The 18,982-nt window shown below is 33.0% G+C and overlaps 1 protein-coding gene across 1 annotated transcript in view; it reads left to right on the top strand.

Annotated features, from left to right (window-relative positions):
• The window catches only part of LOC105319092 (nucleolar complex protein 4 homolog A), a 100,776-nt gene that overhangs the window by 21,771 nt on the left and 60,023 nt on the right, over positions 1-18,982 (top strand). Inside the window, exons 5-6 of the mRNA XM_066079069.1 lie at positions 7,439-7,685; positions 10,443-10,528. Of these exons, the coding sequence (XP_065935141.1) occupies positions 7,439-7,685; positions 10,443-10,528 (333 nt within the window). The remainder of the gene's footprint in view (positions 1-7,438; positions 7,686-10,442; positions 10,529-18,982) is intronic.

The raw sequence follows: 18,982 nt of genomic DNA, 5'->3' as shown, positions 1-18,982 counted from the left end.
AATGGTTGCATAGTTATGATGTCCATGAAGCCCTCTACCAAAATTGTGAAATTCATGGCCCTTGGGTCAGGGGTTCTGGCTCTAGGTTGGGGCCAATATGGCCATATAGTAAAAATGTATTAAATCTTAGAAAATCTTCTTCTCTACTCCCATATATATTTGTTAAAAACTGAATGCATGATTATGGTGTCCATCATTCCCTCTACCAGAATTGTGAAATTCATGACCCCTGGGTCAGGGGTTCAGGCTCTAGGGTGGGGCCAATATGGCCATATAGTAAAAAGGTATTAAATCTAAGAAAATCTTCCTCTTTACTCCCATATATATTTGTTAAAACTAAATGCATGATTATGATGTCCATGAGTCCCTCTACCAGAATTGTGAAATTCATGACCCCTGGGTCAGGGGTTCAGGCTCTAGGGTGGGGCCAATATGGCCATAATAGAAAAAATGTATTAAATCTTAGAAAATCTTCTTCTCTACTTCCATATATATTTGTTAAAAATTAAATGCCTGGTTATAATGTCCATGAAGCCCTCTACCAACATTGTAAAATTTTTGACCACATTATTAGGGGTTAAGGGTATAGGGTGGGTCCAATATGGCCATATTGTAAAAATGTTTAAAATCTTAAAGAATCTTCTTCTCTACTCCCACACATATGGGCAAAAAACTGAATGAATGGTTATGATGTCCACTAACTACTCTACCTAAATTGTGAAATTCATGGCCCCTTGGACAGGGGTTCAGAACATGAGGTGGGGGGGGGGGGCAATATAGTGTTAATGCATATATATACAGTACAGCTCACGAGTATCCTGACAAAAACACCGACCACCGTGTTTGAAAGTCCACGCTGAGCGTGGAAGTGTCGGTACCTTTGATCTATTGTTCTCTGTTACGGCCACGAAACGAGAGAAAAAACACGGTGCGACACGGTGCAACGCGATGCAACACGGACAGTAACACGGTGTAACACGCGGTATTTTCCTGTGAAAAAAGGAGGATTTAGGAATAAAACTTATAAAGAATAAAATATTTATTGATGTACGTAAGAGAATTAAAGACAAAGAAATAGAAATAAATAAATAAAATTTTTCGGCACGCAATTTTCAGACGTATGCGATTGTTACGGTTGATTTTTGTTGATATTAAGAACAAAAAAATCGATATCGCCCACATAACGGTTTGATCAAATAAAACACTAACACTTTATTTTCCTTTTTAAAATTCAAATACACTGTTCCATAAGTTTTTGTTTTTGTTTCAGTCCGTTTTTAAACGTAGTACTGTAGTAATCGTAGTTGCTGTAGATTGGCAGTTTCAATAGTGCATAGAATCATAACTGTGATCTTCTCTCACTTATACTCTATTCAACGATAACAAATCTAACGGGTTGTTGAAAACAACTGTACTTTCTCTAAATAATATAATTATACAGCTTTATATTCATATTTTCAAATTTTCTTTCTTTTATACATATGTGTGATGTACTTGTCCATGTAGTACCGCACGGTACATATTCATAGCGCTTAGAATCCGTGGATCGGTACTTGATAATTTTTTATTTCATCTTTATAAGCAACTTGAGTTTAGAAATTATTTGTGTTCCAAGAAAGCACTCAGTATTGTAATAATTACTGTTTGATTGTTTAATGATCGTCATGAGAGAAAGAGAGAGAGAGAGAGAGAGAGAGAGAGAGAGAGTACTGGTATGAGTTTAATTTTAAGTACATTTCACTTGTAATTCAGTGTAATAAGTTAGATTTATAGTTTCCCTTATATTGAACCCTTTTCCCTAAAATTGCGATAGAATCTATGCAGTCAGAGTCCACGTGCTATCCCTGTCAATCAAATCCGCCCGCGAGATAGACCACGTGCTCCTTCCATGCCTTCCATGATAAGGAAAAAATGTCGTTCTATTGTTTTTTTAAGTCCGCAAAATAGAAAAATGTTTAACAATGAAGTATTTAGTGTTTGAAATGTTTAGTTTTTTCTTTCTTATACTGCATGTATGAGGGTTGGAATATTGCGCTGTAAAATAAGATTTTTCGTTAAAATTTTGACGCTATTTCACATCACACATATTAGATTGGTTATAAAGTAAATAAAGTTGTGTATGTTATTAATGCTTGCAAAAAGTTACCGGTATTATCTCATTCATCTTTTTAATCAATCAGGTTTTTTCGTACATACATGTATGCGTACCCGTTAATAATTTCTTATCGCATGTTAATACTTTGTGAAATTCCCGCATTTATAGAGTTGCTGAATTCGGAATTGTTCTCCGGATCCACGCGCCGATAGTCTTACGTGATGTAGTTTGTGTACACATCTACAGACAATTTTTTTGTTTGTTAGAGATAAGGAAAAATCATTGAACTAACAAAGTAGAAGTAAAATATATTCAGACCATACACACGACGGGTTGTGATGAGTTACCAAACAGGTGTCCGTGGAAAGGTGTGAATAACGGCATCTCGAGTACACCTGTTCAGTTAGTTGTAAATTACAATGACACCTAACAAGACAGACAATAACACCTGTTGTGTATAGAACCCAAGATGAAAGACAATGTTGTGTATCTGTTGTGTATCTGATCAGCTTCCGTACAGGTGTATCGCACGAGTGATTTTTTCATGTGAAATCACGGCGCCATTACCAGCTGTACGGAAATAAAGTTGAAAGTTACTTTATGAAATGCGGGTATATTTTTAGTACATGTACAATGCTTGAATATAATTTAACAAGAGTATGTACGTGTATTTATCTATAATCTAAAATATAAAAGAGATTTTTTGTTTATTTATTGCTACATAAATAGCTGGTCCAAATTATTCGTGTCACCGGTAATATGGGGTTGTTATTTACTACAGCACATTACATGTTTTAAAAAAAACATGATCTGAAATGTTTTCATTTCTCATTTTTAATTGGTTTAAAGTAAGGCTGTAAATTAATTAATAATTCAGAAAGTGTTTTCAGATATAACAAAAAATAAGACGTTTAAGCTCCCGATATTTTAAACGGATCGTCAGTTACAACATCAAGTGTGTTTAGAAAAAAAAAAACCACGATGAATTAAATTGATTTGAATTTTGATTATATATCAATTGATTATTAAATATATTTTGTGAATTTATTTCAATTTATTTAAGAACAAATGAATTAAAAAGTACAAATTTTCGTCGAGTTTTTTGAGATCACAAAAAATTACTTCACGTTGACAGCCCCGACAATTTTCTGGGTCCGTGCAACTTAAGTCGACATTCATTTTGTTAAATATGAAAAGGATATATATGTTTCAACCCTTGTTTAGCCATACTTTATTTATTTCTAAACATTGGCTATTTCTATCAACGTCTCAGGTAACGATATCCACAGAGTAACACAGTGGCCACGGAGTTACACGGGCGGCCACGGTGCGACACGGTGCGTTTTCTTGAATTATGTCTCCCCTTTCAAAGGGGAGACATATTGTTTTTGTCGACTTTCTTTTTCTTCTTCTTCTTCTTCTTCTTATTCTTCTTCATCCAAATTTGTCCAGGCCGTAACTAGAATACCCTTTGACATTAAGACTTCAAACTTGAAACATTGTTCAACTCCTGAATATACTTTGACAGAAGGACTTCAAACTTTAAACAAAGAACAATAATAATACACTTAGGTATACTATTGAATAATATTTGACCTTGACCTTGTTTTACTCAAGGTCAAATTAAGAAAAAAATATAAAATTTTGTCTGGGTCATAACTTAAATACCCTTTGACATTAAGACTTCAAACTTGGAACATAGGTAGATGGTATTGAGAAGGAGTGCATGCCACCAAAATTTTTGATCTTGATGTATTTTGTTCTTCAAGGTCAAGCTTTTCATAAAAAATATTGTCCGGACCATAACACAAGACTTCTTTAACATACATACTTTTAACTTGTATCATAGATAGATGGTGTATAACCTAGTTGAACCTTACCAAAAATTTTGATCTTGACCTAGAATTTTATTTCAAGGTCATATTAGAAAAAAACTTCATTGTTCAACTCCTGAATATACTTTGACAGAAAGACTTCAAACTTTAAACAAAGAACAATAATAATACACTTAGGTATACTATTGAATAATATTTGACCTTGACCTTGTTTTACTCAAGGTCAAATTAAGAAAAAATTATAAAATTTTGTCTGGGTCATAACTTAAATACCCTTTGACATTAAGACTTCAAACTTGGAACATAGGTAGATGGTATTGAGAAGGAGTGCACGCCACCAAAATTTTTGATCTTGACGTATTTTGTTCTTCAAGGTCAAGCTTTTCATAAAAAATATTGTCCGGACCATAACACAAGACTTCTTTAACATACATACTTTTAACTTGTATCATAGATAGATGGTGTATAACCTAGTTGAACCTTACCAAAAATTTTGACCTTGACCTAGAATTTTATTTCAAGGTCATATTAGAAAAAACTTCAACTCCTGAATATACTTTGACAGAAGGACTTCAAATTTAAACAAAGTACAATAATAATTCACTTAGGTGTACTATTGATTTATATATGACCTTGACCATGTTTTAGTCAAGGTCAAATTAAGAAAAAGATAATAAAATTTTGTCTGGGTCTGGGTAACATATAGCTGACATCATTCTTTTTCAATTGTTAAATTTGCCCCATATTACAATCCTTAGGGAGAAGGGGAGACATGTGGGTTTTTTTTAAAAAAAAAAAAACAATACCCACTAGTTTTCAAATACACATACACGGTGTCACACCGTGTACACGGTGCGACACAGACCGTTTTCCACCGTGTTTTTTACACGGTGGGTGTCGGGATACTCGTGAACTGTACTGTAATGTTTAAAAAATTTCTTCTCCAATCTCACACATCTGTATTAAAAACTGACTTATAATTATGTTTACCAGGAAGTCCTCTACTGAAATTTTAATTTTCCTGGAATATGGGTTTTGACTCTAGGACAGGGCCAAAATGGATGTATAGGTGTTAATGCATATAATGTTAAAAAATTATCTTCTTTACTCCCACACACCTGAAAGGAAAACTGCATTCATGATTTTTTAGACCAGATCTTTAAGTTTTTTGCCAAAATTATAGGTTTCATAGGTCTTTTTCAAAGATTTCAGGCAGGGAGGTGGTCGTCATTATAGATTTATAATTTTTCTAGTCCCGAATGAAACCTTATTAATTAAATGCATATGTGAGACTCCTCGACAAGTTTGTGTATGGGTTATATGCTACTCAGGTGACCGTTGAGGCCAATTGGCCTCTTGTTGTTAATAAATAATGTATTGAAACAAGTAATATTTTATTCTATACCAAAACAAAGATTACAAAAACGCTAAATTGGTTAATCTAATATTCGGTTAATCTGATAATTTTTCTCTGACAAATTGACTATCAGATTAAGCGGAACCCTCTGTACTAAGAACTTAAGATAGTGTTCTTGAAATAACTGAGTTAATTATGCTGACTTAATGCATATAATGCTGGGGCTCAATATTTCTTCTTTGGCTTTCACTTCAAGATATTACATCCATAACTGTCATATTTAACATCAAATATTGTTAGTTTGAACACTAAAATCTTAGTATGATTTAGGGTTTATTAACCTTTGAAATAGAACAAAAATTAAATAGTAACAAATTTATCACATCTTGAAGTTAACATCGAAGTTTATGGGGAAAGGTATAATTTTTGAAGTCTTTCTAATATATCTTTTCAGTGCAGTGTTGGTACAGTAAGAAGTTGCTCAAGCTTTTCCAATCTTTAAAAAAATGCAAAAATCGTGACTTCAAAGTACATATTTTGATTTTTTTTAATAAGATGGATAGTAACTTCAGTTGTTGATGGACTACTTTAAAAAATATATACAACAAACCTCGTTTTTGGGCGAAAGTTGGTTCAGCATGGTTCAGGCTCTGTGACTTGACAACCGACATCATAATCTTGAAATAAAATTTTTAATTGTCAAGTTCGATCACGTGTTGATCCATCAATTTTCGTTTTTGAATGTTTTTAAGCTCACCTGAGCTGAAAACTCAAGTGAGCTATTCTGATCTGAACTCCCTCATGATAAATATTCCTTTAAACAGAAGCATTAGTCGAAATTCCTGACTGTAGATTTGAGGATTTACATTGAAAGAAATCTGAAAAGCAATTGAATAAAGGACTATATATGATAAGGGCCTAAAATGACCCCCAAAAATGAACATCATCATTTTACTATCATTCTTTGTTTTCTTAGTACATATACATATGTGATGTGTTTACATAATATTCATTTTGATTCAAGTGCCCACAATTTAGAAATATGACATTGTAAAGACAACCTTTTCCCGCCATTTTTGCATTTTTAGCGTAAAACAGCTTGTTTTCAAGCAGTTTTTCCTTCCGAAAACATAGAGCGCATTCTTGAACAAATAAAATATTTTAATCAGAGATGTAACTAGCCAAGACTAATAAGTGAGAAAAAAAGTTTCCTTGTTCAAGCATGCGCTCTATATTTCCCATTCGTAAATGGATAAGAAAAATATCAATTTTTGGCTGATTTTGATTGAATTATAGAAATGGCGCCACTTCTGACGTCATATACTGCCAGTGTGTGCAAATAAATCAAATAAATAGATGAAAAATATATTTTATATCAACTCTTCTAAAAAATTAGTAAACATTTTATTGTACCCGAAACACTTTAAAAATGGCGAATTATGGGGGCCAAATTAAACTCTTATCATATATAGTTCTTTATTTTTTGCATTAAAACCAGAAAGTGTTGTTATTTTTAATCTCTACTGTATAGCTGTCCGATGCTTGGTAAATATTGTCCGATCCATGGTGAAATAGTTCAACACTTCATTAATTTGCTGTATTTTCACATTTTTAACAATTTCACTATTTTTTTCTCCAAAAATAACAAGGGAAAAACCTGTCGCTTTTAAAACAAGTTTTGTTTATATTTGGAAGATAAGTGATGCGTGATCAAAGGGAAAAATCCAAGGGTGTCCGATGCATGTGAAATCACCCTATGTTTTTATGTTGAATTATGTGATATCAGACAATAATGTATAACACATTACAATGTCATATCATATTATATATAATAGAATATTGTATAGTATTATAGGATGCAATATTTTATTTTATATAGTAGTGTATTGATAAACACTGTATCATGCAATATTGTAACACATGATCAACGTTATTTTGTCAAACTCCACTACAGTATTCAATATCCAAGATTATTAACTATGATTTTCTTATAACATGATAAAAGTGGTCTCATAAAAGTGATGCCTCATCTCGCTGAGCTTTGTAATTTGTGATTATCTATGTTTAGCTTATGCATGTATATTATATAAAACAAATGCTTACATAGAAGAGGGGAAAAAACAATCCAACCATTTGAAATTGTATTTTCAGAGAGTTGTGCTCACACTGACCTCCGCCTCCTGTGATTCAACTGCTCTGATCGGTCGATTCAAAGAGTACTTGTCATATGATGATGTAAGATACCATCTTATGAGAATTCTTCACAAGCAGATAATATCTAAGACACAAGACACTGTGAGTGATACCTACTTAAACAATGTCGAGGCTCTGTTAGAACAGATTGATTTTCCTTCAGACGAAATGGAGGAACTTAATCATTTTTTGACCAAGTATCCAGGTAAGTTTTCATCTTGTAAGTATCAACAATTAGGGCCCCACATAGAAATACAAAAAACTCAATCCATCTGTCTGTCCATCCCTCAGCTATACTTTTGTTGTGACTCAAGTTAATACTACATTACATTTTCAAAGGAGATGAGAGAATAAGGCAAGTAAAATGCCTATGGTAGAATTGATAAGGTATTTAAAATACCAACATGTTTGACAATACAAATGTACTTTTAAAAATTTGCTCTAAAGATATATGTTTATTATACCAGCACTTTCTAAAGAAAGTTCGGGTATATTGTTGTTACCCTGTTCCGTCCGTCCATCTGTCACGTTTTACTTTCTCAAACTGCTCTTACATCTTATAAACCAGCAAACTCAACTCTTGGAGTTTGATTTGGGTCATGTTGTTTTGTAAAAAGGTTTTAAAAATTCTCTGTTTGTCCTGGGGGTCAAATAATTGGTAAAAAATGACGTTTTTTCACAAAAAACCTTCTTCCTCGAATTCCTCCTACATTTTCAACAGTAGACAAATCATCTCTTGGAATATGTTTTAGGGTATCCTATATATGCGCAATAAGGTTTCAGAATTTTCAATTTTGTCCTGGGGGTCATTTAATGGCTGAAAAATGACGTTTTTTAACAAAAAAAAACTGGTTTCAAAAACGTAGTTTTTTTTTGCCAGTAGCCCAATGATCTTCTAGAATATGATTAGGGGTGTCATATTGAAGTGTGATCATGTTCCAGAAATTTTTTTTTTATTAAGGGGATCAGTGGGCAACAAAAAATGATGTTTTTTGGCAAAAAAAAAGTATGGTTCCCAGAACTCCTCTTACAACTTTTGGAGTAGCTATGTCATCTCTTAGGATATAATTGGGGCTGTCCTATAGATGGTTTATATATAAGGTTTTAAAAAGTTAAATTTCATCCAGGGAGTCAAATAGTAGCAGAAAATTGACGTTTATCACTAAAAAAAACATAGATCCAGGAGCTCCTCTTATGATTTAATGGATAGACACATCATATCTTGGGATATGATAGGAACTGTTCCATAGATGTGCATTAGGGTTTATAAAAATTAAATTTAACCCTGAGGCCCATTACCTACATACCTTTTGATCCCCTTTAAGGATCAAGAATATATATGGTTAACTCTATTCCCCCTGAAGCATTTGAACACCCATATAAAGCCAGTGTTGCTCAGGTGAGCGATGTGGCCCATTGGGCCTCTTGTTCGAAAAAATTATCAGATTTAATGATATTTTAACTTTGCATAATCTAATCATTCCTCATATAAGTTTTTTACAAGCCTTATTTACCCATCTTCTTAATTTTGGGGCGATATATGTAAATATCCACTGCACCATGATTCAATTTATATTTAATACTTCACAAACTTAGAATTATATAATGTACTTGGACTTGGCGAAAATTTGAACGATTTTTAGCTCACCGAGATAAAGTCGGGGGAAGCTTATGCTGTATCATCAGCTTCTGGACCTGGTGAAAGTTTTGGGTGTAGGTCCTGCAATATCATACCATATAATATGGTACAATATTATATAATAATATATAAATAGTGCCTGTTTGGGAGGGTAACAGTTGAAATTGACACCCCTTGAAAACCATTGTCAACCTCCGCGAAGCGTCGGTTGACAATGGTTTTCTCGGGGTGTCAATTTCAACTGTTACCCTCCCAAACAGGCACTATTTATTTTGTTATACTGAATGTCTTAATTTTTAAGAAAATGTTACTGCTTTTATATAGGAATAAAGTGAATTCTACAGCGAACCGTACACGCATAATTTTCGCGCATGTAACAATTTTTAATGTTACCCGTTGCTAAGTGCGTTGCTAACGCTGAGGGTAATAGAACGGATTATGAACTGCGTCTTAACCAATCAGATTTCAGTATTTAACATGAAAGTATAACAAAATAAAATATCACATTATATAATGCAATATTGTATCATATGATATCAAATGATTATTGCTTTAAACCACCCTACCATATACAGTATTGTAGTAAAGATCATTAACTATGATTATCATATAATATGATAAAGGTGGTTTCATAAAGGAGATTTCTGCCACTATGAGCTCTATAATCGTTGCTTACATATTTTTAATTTATTCATAAAAGACAGAAAAAAAATATACAACATATATAACTAACAATGTAATGAAAAATATTGACAACATGTTGAGAGCAAGTCGACTCTTAGGCCCTTCACGCCTTTGATATTGTTACAGGTGTTTATCATGATATACCATTTTTAGAACAGTCAAATAGTTCACAATCGATCAATTATAGTTGATATTATTTTGATAATAAGCTGTGATTATGATCTCATCCTTAACAGTATTTTTGCTCTGAAAATAAGCCATATGATTTGAAAAGAAGACAGTTTTGAAAATGAGCCCCCACTTTCTTACCAAAAGTTTAAACAAGCTGCGGCTTATTTTCAAGGTTTAAGGGTATCATGGAGTATTGTAGTTGGTACACTGTGCACCTCTGTGGATTTTTTGTCAGAACATTGATCATGTTTTGGGTACACAGTGTTCCGGGTTTTGTTAACACATACTCCGTGTTGCACAGTTCAACTGTGGAACTTGCAGCAAAATGCACCATTTGCGTTTCATTATGCAATGGAGAATACTTGTGAGCTGTAGTATGCATACATGTATTGCTAGGCAACTGTACTTTAGTTTAAATAAGTGAATCCTATTCATACTTTGTTGGTAACATATTAAATTATTTTCTAGAAAATGAAAATACAGAAAAAGTCAAAAGTAAAGATGAACAACGGAAAATCTACACAAACTTATGGATTGATTTCTTACAATTCAAGGTATCTGCATGAATTTTCAGTCTATATGTTGCAAAAGTAATAAATTACAATTTTCAGGTCTCCTGATTCACTCAGGTGCCCTTTTGCAATTGGTCTTTGTCCATTGTTGAGCGCCGTCCACCATGAGTTAACAATTTTTAATTGTTAGCTTACTGAGACGAAGTCAAGGGGAGCTTATGCTATACCATCGTCGTCCGGACCTGGTTAAAGTTTTTGTTGCAGGTCCTGTATCTAAGTTATTACTTGTCCTATCTTCACCAAACTTGCATGGATGATGCATCTTGACCTACTTATGGACTTGAAAGACTTGGATGCTGAATCTGGGTCCTAAATTTCAGATGCTGAAGGAGGTTAAGGATTTTGGAGCAGGTTAAAGTTTTTGTTGCAGGTGTCCTCTGATAGCAATATCTAACTTACTGCTGGTCCAAACTTCACCAAACTTGCATGGATGGTGTCTTATGATACTGATGCACCAGACAGGCTTGAATGCTGAATCTGAGCTATAGGCTTCGGATGCTGGATGAGGTTAAGGTTTTTTGAGCTTTTTGTTGCAGGTGCCCTCTGATGATTATATCTTAGTTACTACTGGTCCTTACTTCATCAAACTTGCATGGATGGTGCGTCTCATGATAGTGATGCACCATACAGACTTGAATGCTGAATCTGAGCCATAGGTTTTTGGAGCTGGATGAGGTGAAGATTAAAGAGCTGGTTAAAGTTTTTGAAACAGGTGCCCTCTGATGATGATTCCTTAGTTATACCCCCGCAAACGAAGTTTATATTGGTTTCACCCTGTCTGTCTGTCTGTCGATCTGTCTGTCTGTAGACGCAACTTTGTCCGGAATCAAGTCAAGTCTTACCCAACCCGGCTCGCACCCAAATCAACTCGTACTCAAATGGTCAGGTCATACCCAAAACTATGTGGTTCACACATACCCAAATATTTGAGTACGACTTCACTAGTCAACTCGTACCCACGGGGAAAAATATATTTATTCTAAGAAAATAAAATACAGTAGTTTTCATTCATATGTTATTTTTTTTATTTATGTTTTATTTAACTTTAAATTAACTTTGCCTGTTGCTTAATTCATTTGATTACTCAAAAAAATGTTTTAATTATAAAACAATATCTAATATAGTGGTTTTCTTACAGGAAACACACCTCTCTCAAACTATGTTGATCTTCCAAGAGTGATGAAAATGTGTGTTTCTTCTTAATTATGAGCAGCATGTTTATTTTGTGCTGACAAACTCATTGGATGAACGGAATCACATAAAGCAATTTATTTTAATTTTAATTGATGATAGTTAACCTGCTCATAATCATTCTTTGATCCGTCCGCATTCAAGTACAGAACTATAGTATACTAGATTTTTATAACAAATTCTTTTAAATTTGTTATACAATTAGCATATTAATGTTATCGATAATATACAAAACATAACAAAATACGAATAAAAGCCATTCATTTTATTTTCTTAGTATAAATATATTTTTTCCCCGTGGGTGCGAGTTGACTAGTGAAGTCGTACTCAAATATATGGGTACGAGTGAACCACATAGTTTTGGGTACGACCTTACCATTTGAGTACGAGTTGGTTTGGGTGCGAGTCGGGATGGGTACGACTTGACTGTAATTCCTTTGTCCCCCCTATAGAATTTTTTATTACTACTGCATGGAACAGTCTGAAAATTTGTACATATGTCGATCACCATCTGAAGATGTGCACCTGCAATTTGTTTTAAGATCAGGCAAGATGTAATGATTTTATGACAGTTTTCATTTTCCCTATTCTATATATTGTACACTGATGTTGAAAAGTAAGGGAGGTAATCCTTACAGATTTTATGAATTAATTAATAGTATTAAAACACTCTAAAATATATATTTATATAAATACATCCAGATGGAGATTTTTTGTCTTAATGTGTTAACTAAATTTATGTTTTATAAGTATTCTATCATCTGACATTGCAAAAATTTTGTTTGTTAATGATAAATTCTTAGGAGCTAATAAGAACATCAAAGACAAGTGTGGCTGAATTCATTTGTCCCAAGGGGGCCATTATCTGAGCCATGGTTTAGATGGAGCATGTGTTTAGGGAAAATTGATAGATGTAAAATGGGCGGTGGTTTTGGGGCTATTTTAAAACTGTTTAATGGAAACCAAAAGTTTCTATCATTATAAGGAAATAAATAATATCATTATTGTCAAAGAATTTAGCTATTTTTAGAAGTTGTTTAAATTTATTGGTCAAGTAAATTGATGAAGTGACCCTATTGGGCATTAATTTAAATGAAATTCAAAACTACTGATATGATTGTAGTGTTTTGGCTATTTTTAAATTTTTTTGTAATATTAAATTTTCTTTTTTACATAATTTTACATAGTATGGTAATTATGGTAATGTTTTGGGAGTTTATTAAATTCAACAAGCTCATCAAAGAAAATCATAGTCCTATGGGATCAATTTCCTGATATGGAGTTCCATTGCACCATAGGAGAAAGTGAGGAAAATTTGAAACAACTAACTGCATCAGTTAAGACTCTTATTAGAAAGATATTTGAAGTTTTATCAACAGAAGAGCTTTGCTTGGGTACTGGTATTTCCATTTACTGCAAAGGGAGGGGTTATTGTCATTTTGTTGGTTTTTCTTTTAAACAATTAAATAAAAAAAATATCATCAGATACATAAATTTGTAAATGTATTACTCAATACTATTATACATATGTATTTACACTGAAATTCTGACAATTTTTGTCCCCCGCCGCAACGCGGAGCGGGGACATAGATATGCCGGGCGTCCGTCTGTGGATCCGTGTGTCCGGGCATCCGTCCGTCACACTTTTTTGTAAGCGCTCTCATGCCTAATAATTTTGACGGATTTTCATTAAATTTATACCAAATGTTTATACCACTTTTACCTTGGTCAAGTTTGAAAATCAGCATTGGTCGATACTTTTTGTTGGAGTTATGGGACTTTGACCACAATAATGACTCCGTTTTAACCAAAAATTGACCTTGTAAGCACTCTCATGCCTATAAATTTTGACGGATTTTTATTAAATTTATACCAAATGTTTATACTTTTAATACCTTGGTCAAGTTCGAAAATCAGCATTGGTCGATACTTTTTGTTGGAGTTATGGGACTTTGACCACAATAATGACTCCATTTTATCCAAAAATTGACCTTGTAAGCGCTCTCATGCCAACAAATTTTGACGGATTTTCATTAAATTTATAACAAATGTTTATACCATTAATACCTTGGTCAAGTTCGAAAATCAGCATTGGTCGATACTTTTTGTTGGAGTAATGGGACTTTGACCACAATAATGACTTGTTTTATCCAAAAATTGACATTGTAAGCGCTCTCATGCCTACAAATTTTGACGGATTTTCATTAAATTTATACCAAATGTTTATACCACTAATACCTTGGTCAAGTTCCTAAATCAGCCTTGGTCGATAGATTCGATACTAGTATACTGCTTGACCAGCGGGGGACCCAGGAATTCTATTCTTGTGATTTTAATTTTTCTTTGTTGACTAATTTTTTTTTCTACCATTCTAGATTTTTTTATTTGTATGTGTTCCAAACCTATATTATTCAATTCAATTATTTGTCCCATTCAAAATTAGCCTTGCGGGGGTATTAGTCCCATTAGGACAGTTCTAGTTATTACTGGTCCTAACTTCACCAAACTTGCATGGATGGTGCATCTTATGATACTGATGAGCCGGACAGGCTTGAATGCTGAATCTGAGCCATAGGTTTCGGATGCTGGATAAGGTTAAAGGAAGTGAACATGAAAAAATTATCAAGGGCTCAAATTTGTCTGTTTGATGTGTATAATGATATCTGAAAACCGTTTAGACAGAGCTTTCCTCAGTAAAAAGATATACCACTTAGAATAACTAATTTTTGTAATCCATGAGCGCCGCCATATTGTTAAAATCATTACCTCCCTGCTGGGTTATCTCTAAGCATCTAAGAGAGGGCAGCACTGATGCTGCCGTCAGTGAGACACATTGCATTTTTACACACGTTTAGTAACAGAGATAAAATACCATCATCAAAATGTGAATGGAAACTTGAAAGGAATGTAAAGAGTTGTCATTTTAAACAGTGTTTATGGAGGTAGATTTTAAATCTCAGAATGATGCATTCCCACCAGCAGTTAATGTGACATGTAACTAGAATGGAATGTCCGTGGATCAGTGTTATTGTGACCTATTTTTTCTTGCACTCGGGAATTTCTTGTTTATGAGTTTGAACATTATGTGTGCTACATAAATGAGCACACAAGGTGCATTGCACAGCATCCTGACTTTTAAAAAGTGTCTTAGTCCTGTTATTCTTCTGACAGCATAAACAGAACCAGCGTACATATCATCAAGATCTTATGTATAAAAAAAAACAAATCAGAAAAATTTCCAGGGCATTTAAATAAAAAGTAACGGTAAGAAACCCCACAAAGAAATGAAATTACAATTTCATATTAATTGAAATTGAAATCTAAAAACAGCATTTTATTTATGTATATAAACACTGACTGCCACATCTCCGTACAAACAACTGGAATGTGATGGTCTTATATTTCACAAATTAATTTATCTATTCATTTTTTGTACAAATCATAAATAGTTATCTGAGGTTCATTTATAGAAATGTACTTAATCCTTGTCTTCTCAAGACAGTACACAAAATTTTTCTTCACATCAAGGCATATTTTTCTTCCTAACTTTTATCAACTCTGTACATAAACACTGGCCTAGTTCCAACATTGACCCAGTCACCAGCAGCAATGTGGCTTATCTACGTCAGAGAACAGATGCATGCTGGGAAATAATGAATTACCTCCATAAACCTTTCACAGAGTGTTAAATTGATAAAATCTCTTGATAGAAATAAACAAAAAGGTAACAGATCTCATTTTTAAGTTTCAAAAGGCTTTTAAAATTTATTAAGCAACAATTATTTTTTTCATGTTCACTTCCTTTAAGTTTTTTTGGGACAGATCACATGTTTAATAGATAATAGTACTACTTCAAACTTGCATAGGTGATTAAGGTAGCTCCATACTCGTAAAATTCTCTGAGGAAAGTTTAAAAACCGAACTGATTTCAACTTAATAGACTTAAATGTCATCAATTGTTAGAAAAAAAATACATGTCATCACACTTTTTGAGATGCCAGATAAACATAAACTAAAGCATATTTTAGCATCAGAAAACTGTATTTTTTTTGTTAAAAGTAAAATCTTGTAGGCAGAAATTTGTTTTTCTTGTTTAATTTTAATGTCAATTTTATCAGAAAACCAAAATAACAAAAATATTTTAAAATTAATCGTTGGAATAAGAAAAACTATAGCATTTAGCCATACAACTGAGAGAAAAGTCAGAAAAAGAGTTATTTCCCCTTTGCATAGATAAGATGTATAAAAATTTGGAAATTTAGGATACAATTAAGTGCGAAAATATCTTGAACCTACCAATAATTCTAATTACATCCATGTGATTATATTCACATAAAATAAATAAAACTACCTTGCACAATTTTTCAAGAATTCAAAGTTTTACAAAAAAGTGTGACATCACAGAACACTGGATCTACTTTAAATTATAAAATGATTGAATCACAGAGGTAGCTTCAGATGCAGAGCTTGATCTCCATTATCAAGGATGCTAAAGATATATATCTTAGGCCAGCATTTTTAACCGGGTTTTCCAACGGAAAAATCCGGTTATTAAAATGGTGAAAATGGCGGGCGGGCGGGCGGCTGCCATAAGGGTACCCTCATTGTACGGATAACTCCTCCTACAGTTTTCAAGATAGGAAGTTGTTCTTTCGCAGATCAATTGTACATATATCAGAGGTGTGCATATTGCAAGGATTTTGATTTCTGATAATTTATCAAAAAAATACCAGGTTTTGAACTTAGTCATTTTTTGGCAAAATATTGCATATAGGGTACCCTCATTGTGCGGATAACTCCTCCTACAGTTCTCAAGATAGGAAGTTGTTCTTTTGCAGATCAAATGTACTTATATCAGAGGTGTGCATAATGCTAGGATCTTGATTTCTGATAATTTATGAAAAAAATACTAGCTTTTGAACTTGGTCATTTTTTTGCAAAATGTTGCATATAGGGTACTCCATTTCACTGGATACGTGTTGACATGGATTATGGATACAGTTCACATAAAAGAAAACCCGGTTTGCTGTCACATTAATAGCTTTTCTCTTGTTTGAAATTTTGATTTACAAACCCGCCGACCCTATTTTTTTTAAATATTCAAATAAAAATAAAGGACCTGAACTAGCAAAAAAAAAATCTCATTGGAAAGAAATAATAAGTTACTTATTTAAAAAAAACATTTTTGCAAAACAAATTCTAAAATAATCATAATTTAACCGTTTGGAAATAGATCCTCTACATAACGGTTGTAAGTGGGTCATAGGGTTGGACTAATAACCCTAAACACACTGAACACAGGAGTCTTATGACTGAATGAAAGAGAATGATTTTATTTGTCATTAAGCTAACAAAATAATGAAACATTTCCTTTATTAAAGGTATAATTGCATAAATAAATAAAATTTTAAAAATTAGTTTGTCTTTTTAAATAAAAAAACTTGTTTGATTTTTTACTGACATTTATGGACATGCTTCTAATCCAATTTATTTTCAGTAACAATATTTTAAATTTTGAATTTGTGAATAGCATTGTTAACTTAATCAAATAAATGATTTCTCAAACTTCTTCCTATTTTTCTGCAAGGAAGAAGTGAAAACTCCCTTAATTTTTTTGGTCTTAATGTATATGTACAGTATGTACTTGTATATATAACAAAAAAAAACCTTCGTTTTTCTTCTCAAAAACTAATCAGCCAGGAAAGCTGAAATTTGTGTGTAAGCATCCTCAGGTTAGTGTAGATTCAAAGTTGTGAAAATCATGATCCCCGGGGATAGGGTGGGGCCACAATGGGGGAGGGGAGTCAAAGTTTAACATAGGAATATATACAGTAAATCTTTAAAAATCTTCTTCTCAGAAACTAATCAGCCAGGAAATCTGAAACTTGTGTGGAAGCATCCTCAGGTAGTGTAGATTCAAAGTTGTAAAAATCATGATCCCTGGGGGTAGGATGGGGCCACAATGGGGGGTCAAAGTTTAACAAAGGAATATATAGAGTAAATCTTTAAAAATCTTCTTCTCAGAAACTAATCAGCCAGATGATTCTTTATAATTGTTAAGACTTTGGCCCCAGGACAATTCTTCGGCCTCACAAGAAGGTTCAGCGTTTGATGTAGGTTTATATCCCATAGATAAACAATTGTTAAGGATCTTTTTGAGAACTGCAATACTCAACATGTGATATGACTATAAAATCATCCTGTTAGAAAAGGGACTAATGGTTATAAACATAAGAATATCCAGGTGGGAAAATGGATTTTATTTATACAGGATCTACATGTATTATTGTACATTGTCCAGTTCGTATTATGACTCCATTAAGCTGATTTCATCATACCTATTGTTCCTCAGGTGAGCGATGTGGCCCATGGGCCTCTTGTTATTTAAAACAATTAAGGTGGCTCGACACACCAATGCATTATTTGATGGATCGATGAAGAATTCTCTTTGAGAAATGATTTTTCAAAAATGACATCTATATCGGCCTCTGATTATTTTATATGAATTTTTTTGTATTTTTTTAGAAACCAGAAGCATCGTTTTAGCTGCGAACAAGATATATTAGAGCTAAAATTTTGTTATCAATTAATGCACAATACAATTATCTATAAATACATATCAAAAACGGCCAGATAAACTTTGAAATATTTTTGTAAAAAAAATATTTATGAAAATGAAAAAAAGGATTGTAGATATTTTTTAAATCTATGGATAAAAACTGCAGATAAACTGTTACTCGCATTTAACAATTGCTGTAGAATCATATTTCAACAAGAAATTGAAACCAAATAGTGAAATTAAAGTATAAATGGAAAATTTTAAAATCGAACCGATCACGATTGTAATTAAACTGATCCCGAACGAAATCACATAAAGTTAGAATGAATCAGAATTTTGCAAAAATTTCAGGTTGTTTAGCTGTAAAATGGTTTTGTCATTTACTAACTTTATAATTTATATCAATTACTTAGAAAAAAACTGCAGTTTATTTGTAAAATTTCAATTTTAAAATAATTCAGATCGGGATCAGTTTTTTAGGTCACCTGAGTCACTCAGGTGACCTATTGCAATTGGTCTTCGTCCGTCGTCGTGCGTCTGTGCGTCGTGCATTAACAATTTTACATTTTTAACTTCTTCTTGAAAACTACCAGGCCAATTGTTACCATTTTTGGTGTGAAGCATCTCTATGGTAAGGAGAATCTAAATTGTGAAATTCATGGCTCTACCACCCCTGGGGTGCCACA

Source organism: Magallana gigas, chromosome 3 (genome assembly GCF_963853765.1).
Source record: "Magallana gigas chromosome 3, xbMagGiga1.1, whole genome shotgun sequence".
Classification (NCBI taxonomy): Eukaryota; Metazoa; Mollusca; class Bivalvia; order Ostreida; family Ostreidae; genus Magallana; species Magallana gigas.
This window is presented reverse-complemented; position numbering and strand designations above follow the sequence as displayed.